This window comes from Primulina tabacum, chromosome 5 (assembly GCF_025594145.1).
Source record: "Primulina tabacum isolate GXHZ01 chromosome 5, ASM2559414v2, whole genome shotgun sequence".
Taxonomy (NCBI): domain Eukaryota; kingdom Viridiplantae; phylum Streptophyta; class Magnoliopsida; order Lamiales; family Gesneriaceae; genus Primulina; species Primulina tabacum.
In genome coordinates, this window is record NC_134554.1 from 20,353,465 (window position 1) to 20,362,129 (window position 8,665).

Sequence of the window (8,665 nt, forward strand, 5' to 3'; positions counted from 1 at the left end):
CTGTCCATCAATACGTGAAACGAATGAAGACGAAGTCGGTGGTGAGAAGATATCCCAGGAACAGTCAAAACTCGTCTAGATTCTAAAGAAACCCGAGCTCTCTCCGAAACCCTAGCCGCTTCTTTTCCTTTTTTCACGTACAAAATTTAAATAAAAGTGTTGAAAATTTAAATAAATTACTATTTTAAACAAATATTTTTCTCTTCTAAATAATATCATAAGATCGATTTGCCTCAAATTTTCCTCGTAAAAAAATTAAATTTTTTTTTTTTTTTATAAATACCGTGTAACTTCTTCCGACATCTGCTTAAAATTCACCTCCTGAAAAATCATGACTCCATCGAAAACAAGTCGTTAAAATCCTTCCTTCTAAATTTTAATTTAACTAGATAAATCAAATTTCATAACTAAAATAAATTCATGCGGTCTATGTGGACTTTTAAATTTCTGAGGTGTTATAGGACACGAAATCAAGGTGAAACTATTTCAAAAATATATCACCCATCTATATGTATAAAATATGACATTAGATACTAGCTAGAACACAAGATCAAGATTAAACCCTTAAGTTGTGCTTGGATGATGAGATTTGCAACTATGAACATAAGATCAAGATTAAACCCTTAGATTGTGCTTAGATGACGGGATTTGAAGCTATAGAATTCAAATATATGGATTTAAAATCTATTTGATTGCTTGGATGAATTTATATCGAATGTATTTTAAATTCAACTCGCTCTTTAACTTGTGTAAATGTAATGATAATTATGATAGATTTGAAATCCATATTAGTATCATTTCAAATCCACTATTCAATCTCTCCCCAGATAAAATCCCTCTCCAAATCAATTCATGCAACCTTAAGTTAATCCAAATAATTACATGACTTGATTTGATCCCTTCCAAGATTTTATTAACATAGAGATAGTATGAGCGCACCATCTCTACATTTCAAGATAATAATGAAAAACCAAACTCCTCGTTGCCCCAGTGGACATTTGATTTCGAAGTTCCGATGGTTGCATGCAAAACAAAAATATTTCCGAAATTCTTCGCAAGGCAATAATTCAATGTTCAAAAACATATTTTTAAACTAGAAAGTCAGTAATCAAACCCTAGTTCATTTAATTTTCCGAGGGAGTGTAGCGATATGGTACTATGAACAAAATACAAAATTTTACAGTGTCAAAATTTTATCTTTATAAATCAAAAAATTTCACAAAAAGGATAACCAAAAAAGAATAATGACAACTAGCATTTACCAACCAGAATGAAACGTCTTACTTCCACAACAAGGATTAAGTACTCTAGAGCATACCTTCTACTGGGATTTTGACTTTTGAATCTTTACATATGGTAAAAATCCAAAAACGCGCTTCACTTTTGGATTCCATTCCCGTTGTTGAGCACGGCAGTACATGAGGAATGTATTGGCAAAATATGAGTTGAAACCCATGAACACATGCCACAATGCATGACCCTGTGGATTGAAGTACCAGCGCGTGATTTCTTTGCAGAAAAGGCGATCAACAAGCCAACAGAGACTCCCGAACAATAGAGTGGCGACATACAGCTTAGCAAGCCACTTAGCAGATATGTCTTCTGTGTGAATATAATACTTGTACATCCTAGGAATGCAAAGAAGACAAAGCAGCGCGTAGTGTAGCTTAAAAGCAACATCGAAATGAAGTAGTGAATGAGTAATGGCAAAGGCTGCACCATAGAGGAACAAAAAAGTTGGCATTGTGCTCCGATAATGCCAATCTGGTGAGTAAAGGATATAGATGTAAAGAAGCATTTCCCACACCATAGGTGTTTCATCTCCTTGCTGTTGCCTGAAAAAGAATTACAAAGGAACATCAATAACAGGCCTTTTCCTTAATATAATAGCCGTGTTAGCCTCAATTCTTATCATAGGCAGACTTGTCAGAGACAAAAATTTTCTACACATCACAAGAACATGTATGGATGCAAGTGACGTGAAACATCATATAGTGAGGAACTCAAAGAAAAGTCAAATTTTGTTCAATATAATTTAAAAGATTTCGTAAATGTAAGCATGTAACTCTCAAATACATGTATATAGAAGAAACTCCAAATATATATTCAATATGAAATGGAAACATTAAATCTTCTTGAATATCATAAAATATTTCATGAATATCACAGAATGCCAGGGTCCAAAATCTCAAGAATATCCTACTGGCTTTTCCCCCTTTGTTTATGTATTTCGTTGATCTGTATGCTCTGGTGGGCTTTTAGACACTTGTGGTGGTTTAAAAGTGGTTTTGCATATTCATTGCCTGTCCTTTTATTTTTTAAGTTAGACCTTCTAGTCTCCATTCTTTGTTGGCTCCACAGAAAAATTGCAACCAAGCATCAACTCTTTATGGGTTAAGAAGTATTATTAAACTGTTTAAAAAAAAACAGAAAAGAATTAAAACCTCTGCACAATACAGTCTTATAGAATAATGAATGAATGAAAGACAAAGCAAGGAAACAAAATAAGAACTTACAGCTGCTGCAATGACGCATGATATAGCATGCTGCCAATAGCAAGTATTATATTTGATATGTGAAGAACACTGAACCTTTTCTCAAAACGTTGCCTTAATGCATTACCAAGACCAATGAGTGCTAAAATGATGCATGGAACATTAGAGATGGTGTTGAAAAATTCGGCAATATAGGAAGTGTGCACATAATTTGGCTCACACCACTCATGCGTAGATGTCACAGGACCCCAAAACCTTGATACTTCATCCGCCATTTCTCAATAAGCAGGATCCAAAACCTTTTCAACAAGCGTGTCGCAATGTCAATATTTTCCACACATCCTAGAAACAGAATGTAAGCAAAACCCACATGAAGACACACACATATATAATAATGCACGCCATAAAAGTCAAATAATCACAATAAAAAACATACAACATACGAAGTTTAAAAATTCATTATAAGTCCCCAATCTAGCAAGGTGAATCCAAACAGTAGTATATTTATAGTCAATAAAAAGGATAGGAATGGTTGTCGACTGGGTGAATTGATCATATACTCTATAAAACAAAGAATTGTGAACCCACATCCTAAACCTTAACCATCCAGCATCAGATCTAGATGTTATGTGAATACTTTCATCAACTATTTTTAATCTTGAATCGTTGCCAATAAATGAACCAGATTAAGTGATACTCTATTAAAAAAACTGCAACTCTTAACTAGAAATAGATTTCTGACATAAAAGTGCAAAGAAGAATGAAATTACTGAAGCACTAATAGCAAATACAACATTTGCTTCAAAATACAAAAAAATAAGCGGACCCAACAAAATCAGACCCTCTAGGAAGTTTCAATGTTTAATACTCAAAGATTTAGATATTAATAATTTGATATATCTTTCGAAAATCTGAATACTAAGAGCACATTGACTGTAAAAGTCTTGGGTGATACTAGAAGTCGGTTGGTTTACACGTAAGTAATAAATTAGTTATCACACCTTATCACTTGTTTGTTAGAGTAGGTGTCCGCCAAGCCAACTTGTGGCTCCGATTTTATCTTTATTTTAATAATATTTACGATTTCATTCGATTATAACATTATATTTTATCTGTATACACATGCAAGCTGCATAGATAAAGTACTTGAATATACAATAGGTACCATGAGGTCTGCGTCGCAACGTTATGTAAGATCATGAAACTCATTAGGAAGCATACCGTATATTCTAAACAGGTTCCTAGTCAAATCAGCCGCCTAAAACAAGGATAAAGGTCGCTCGAGCTCGAGACTAGCATCTGTGATTTAAAAGCCATGTTTCATCCGCAAGGGCATGAAGATGTTCATTCACACAGATGAGTGATCATTTGATGATGCACTGAACAACCCTCTCTCGGACTGTCCAAGTGGTTCTTACTTAGTCGAGTAGAATTGTCTGCAGTTATGGTTGTACATCATTAGTCCTTTGACCCGGGACAATGTAGGGCCTATACGTACTAACATGCACTTTGATCCGTTTACCGACTCCATTGAGGGTCATCAGGTGGTGAGGTTGGGTGTAGTTTCGAAATACGTAGGAGCAAATGCATTGTAGTCGGGGATTCACCGTTCGCCTGCGTGTGAAGATATCCTATGTGATCTGTTGAGTTAATAGTGCAAGAAGTCTCTGGCCAAAGCAAGAAATGTGCTTTAGGGAAAGGTGTTTTCCTAGTTGCACATGCCATGCCACTATTAGTACTCAAAGATAAATCGCATCGTTATCGAATTCATATGCAACTCTCGATATACCAATGGTTGCAGATTTGATCAGGATATATGTGTTGAAGAGACCGTACTGTACGCTAACCATGACTAAAGGTTATTGTAGGCACTATCAATGATACCTAGGGATCATGAGACGATGCTACTAGATGCTCTTACCATGATCCGATGGGTGCAGTCAGAAATGAGTTAGGACATTCTTGATCAAAGAGTTGATGAAAAGAATGGGGTTAACTAGAGTAAACCCGAATAAGAATAAATGTTATTCTGAATCACATGGAGATGTGAACCCACAGCTAGCTGTATCCCTGAACCATTGAGTATCACACAAGTATCGGATTCTGTGTTCCCGTTGAGATAGTCAAATTTCAGGGAGTTGAAATTTGGCGACTATAGTTTGATGGATATCAAACAAGAAGCTTATAAAGAAGTTTATTAGCTGATTCATAGGATGGAAGTAATAGAAGTTAACATGATTCTAAATAAGGCAAGAGAGTGGAACTGCCTGTTTTGTGAAGGAGTTCACTAAAACTAGCAGCTGCCAAATATGGTAACAGCCATATATGGTAAATTAAAAATTTGGCAAATGAAAATTTCGATCTTCGAAATTTCCGATTTCATTATATGAAGAAGATTTGTATCCTTAGTACATCGACGCTCTCGGATCGTCGATCGGGGTTATAATGAGTTCGGAATCAATTTTTTTGTGAGTTTGGAATTTACTAATTAAATGATTGTGCTAGTAGTGGTGACTATTAACATGCACAAATTCCCATAAATATTCTAGAGGAGTCTAGAATTAAATTAACCTAGGAGTTAGCTTATAAAGTAAATAATGGTTAATTAATTTAATATATATATGCATGTATATATTTTATATGGTGTTATAAAATATGTGTATATGATATTATTATATCATGTATTATTAAAGGTTAATAAATACATTATATATTAATTATATGAGAGTTCAAATATATGAAATTATTAGAGCCCTTGTGGGAGAGGAACTCCTAATTAGATTATGAGTCTCACTCTATATATACACCATTAGGGCTCATTATTTGATGATGAAGAATTGCACACAAAACACATCAAAGTTTCCTCCTTCCCTTTGATCAAGGGCTCGGCCACCTTGAGAATTTTTGAGAAAAAATTTTGGCCACCTTGTTCTTCCGCCGCCGCCGCGCCGCCGTCGTCGCATTATCTCCGGATTTTGGAAATTCGGAGGCTACAATCTCAACGCACAAATCGCTTGCGATTTCTATCGCAATCCAAGCGAGGAACAAAGCTTTTGATCGTGGACCTAAGTAGGCGATCAAATCTGAAGAGCGGTTCGCGATTTCTATCGCAATCCAAGCGAGGAACAAAGCTTTTGATCATGGACCTAAGTAGGCGATCAAATCTGAAGAGCGGTTCGTAGGGATTTACAAGAAGGCCTATATCCACCTAAACACCGGAATAGTTTGGAGTCCAGCGTTAAGAACGCCAAGGTATAATTCTTAGAACACCCTATGAATGGTTTTAAACACACGACGCCCAAGAACAAAATTTTTAAACTTCCGCTGCGTCTTGGATGCGAAAATACGATGTCCCGACATTGTTTGGTAGAAATTTGTTCATTCAGTGGCCTATCCACATGCCCAGTACTGTATCAACTTTTTTAGTAAGAAAAATCACATGCCACTGGAGTGATGATGTTTTATCAACCACAGATGCCATTGGTGATTTGGTTCGGATCGAGGACAAATATAGTGGCATTATGACAGTGCATCAGATGTAGCGATTAAAAATGTGTGGGGAAATTGGGTAATTTCTAGCTCCTGGATTCTTAAAAAATGGGTAGTGATTTGCAGATGTGAAAGAATCTGAAGCATCACAATGTCAATACTGAAGCTAAGTTTTGATGTCAATGTAGAGGTTTGGACGCAAAGTTTCATGAGAGGAAGAATTCTGCGGCACCAGCACAATCCATTATTACAACGTTAAATATTCCAACGGTAATATTATCTATCCCCTTCATTGCATATTTACCATTTCTTTGGATGGTGGAGCATTAAGATAGCACAATCTCAACTGATATTACATAAATTTTTCTCTTGGTTCCCCTTAAAAATCCAATTTCTTTATTAAGTTCAGTTAAAAACTTTCTCCCAAATATAGTAAATATTTATAGTAATTATGTGAATAATTTAGACACAGACCATAGAAATGGAAGGTGAATGCCACCATCCTCAAGGAATATGTGAATTAGATTAATCTATGCAATTCCCCAGTTCCTTTTTCTGTAGCTGTAGAAGGCCATTCTAAAAAAATCATAACAAGGAATTCTAGGTTGCAAGTCTGGAAGTATTGAAGCTTCAAAAAAGCATGCGTTGATTATCATATTTAAATTTTAAAGCCATATGGAACTTGAGATGTAATAAAATAATCATGGAACTTTCAAAAAGTTAAGTTCGAAAACAATGTTGGCCAGCCAATTGAAAAAATCTGGTCCACGATCAATTGCATTCCCCATGCAGGAATACCGTTGATTGGCTCAGTTTACCTCCAGAAAAACCTTCACCGTTTTTAACTATCTGACTTACTGAAAATTCAATTATATATTAATTTTTTGTCAAGAGGAAACAACGATGGCATAGAATGTTTAAGTAAATGTACTGATAACATCAATTCAAAGGTGTTGTTTGCGAACATTTAGATTGAATTAAGTCCATCAGGCCAAACTAGGCAAGGCTTCGATAAAAATATAAATATAACAATCACGGATAAACTCTTGAGGGCAATTAAGAGGTTTTCAAAATAACTTTCTCCTAAAGCACTTAAAAACTGTACCGTCAGAAGTCAAATAATAAAGAAAAATCAAGCATATTATTTATTGAATCAAACAGGGGTATAAGATATTCACAATGACTTCAAGTCTATTTCAATTCTTGCAGAGAAAATATTAAGAAATTGTGGACCTTGTATTTCAAGTTCATGGGAAAAGGAAATGTCCCACAATCCAACAACTGTAACAATTATCATTCCTAGTGCAACACTTGCAATTGTAGTAGGGAACTTAAAAACGGAAGATATGAACAGACACATTCTTCTCATGGGTCTGCTATTTTCATTTTATTTCTTGTTTTCAGTTGCCCTAATCGGATACACAGCTCTTTATATCATAAACACAGAAATTTCTAAAGTGAGAGTGCAGTAGGTTGAAGTCAACAATCACCGAAGAAACTTACTCACATTTTAAAACCAAACAAAATTCATTAAAAATTTAGAATATGTATCGAGGGGTTAGACATCCTTCCAACCAAACACAACCATTCAATGATGTGGCCAGAAATGGAGGCCTTCGCTCCACAAAAACAATGGCCCTTGCCATGTGTACTGTCAAGCTTCCCGGCCTCCACCCTAGGAAAATTCTCATCTCTTCCAGAGCCACAAATCCAGAACTAAAGTCGAGAAAATCAAAACTTGGGTAAAATATTTCCTAATTTTATTCCCCAACATATAATTTGTGACAATACCAACACAATTCATCAACATGTAAAAATTCTGATATTGAGAGCGAAATTAAAAGGTATTAAGTCTCGTCTTCAGATGCAAAAGCATATTTGTACAATAAGAACATAAAAAGCAGAAAAAATCCTCGAGCAATCATATAGTTATAGTACCACAAATTAATTTCAACATTTCATTCGATGCCAACACAAAAGAAATCGCAAATAAAAACACCGCGCAACTATATACATGACAATATTACCACCAGAAGTCAGATCTGAATCTCGTTCACGGCACCCATCCGAAAATCTTCCATTCCCAACTGATAGGCATTTGTATTCTCAAAAAATACGCATTTCCAGAAGCATTAGTGCGTGCAATTGCCCGTGGTAGCGCGATTTTTCGTTTCTGTTCTATTCGATTTCAATTACGCAAATAGAAAATTTTAAGCCAAGGAAGAATATTGAGCATGTGCACAATCCAGTATTCTATTTTAAAAACATTTTTGATTGTCAGTATTTATTTGAATTAGCGGATGAGGCTCACTTGTTGCGTGCAACTAACATTTAATAATATTTGTATACATTGTTGTTGTGTATGACAAAAAATATATTTTTTTATTAAACTTAATTTCAATAAAAATAATAATATTATTATTATGGTAGAAAAAAAAAAGTTTTTTGCGTTAAAAATATTAATAGTAAGGTTTTTTTAAATTGAAAAGTTTTCAAATGTGTTGCTACGATTAGAGATTCCATTTTTGGGGAAGATTTCAGACGTGAGATTGACGTGGTTGGAATTATTATAGATGGTGTTGAAGAGGAGGGTAAAAAGAGAAAAAAATTTGGTGTCCTCCTCAAACAGTTTTTCTAACCCATTCACACTTAATAATAATTATTCTATAAAATTTAATAAG

The 8,665-nt window shown here is 34.8% G+C and overlaps 1 protein-coding gene across 5 annotated transcripts; it reads right to left on the bottom strand.

The window, feature by feature from the left end:
- Window positions 1-1,066: 1,066 nt before the first annotated feature.
- Window positions 1,067-8,242, bottom strand: LOC142547261 (alkaline ceramidase-like). 5 transcript variants are annotated; one of them, XM_075655450.1, is made up of 3 exons: window positions 8,012-8,242; window positions 2,517-2,837; window positions 1,067-1,835 (listed from the first exon to the last, which is right to left on the bottom strand). In XM_075655450.1, the coding sequence occupies exons 2-3, from the start codon at window positions 2,768-2,770 to the stop codon at window positions 1,322-1,324; spliced, it is 768 nt and encodes a 255-aa protein (XP_075511565.1). In that variant the 5' UTR covers window positions 2,771-2,837; window positions 8,012-8,242; the 3' UTR covers window positions 1,067-1,321. The 5 variants fall into 5 exon arrangements, with proteins under 5 accessions (XP_075511565.1, XP_075511566.1, XP_075511567.1 ...); XM_075655451.1 differs by having other exon boundaries at window positions 7,999-8,242; XM_075655452.1 differs by having other exon boundaries at window positions 2,517-2,794; window positions 8,012-8,241.
- Between the last annotated feature and the right edge of the window lie 423 nt (window positions 8,243-8,665).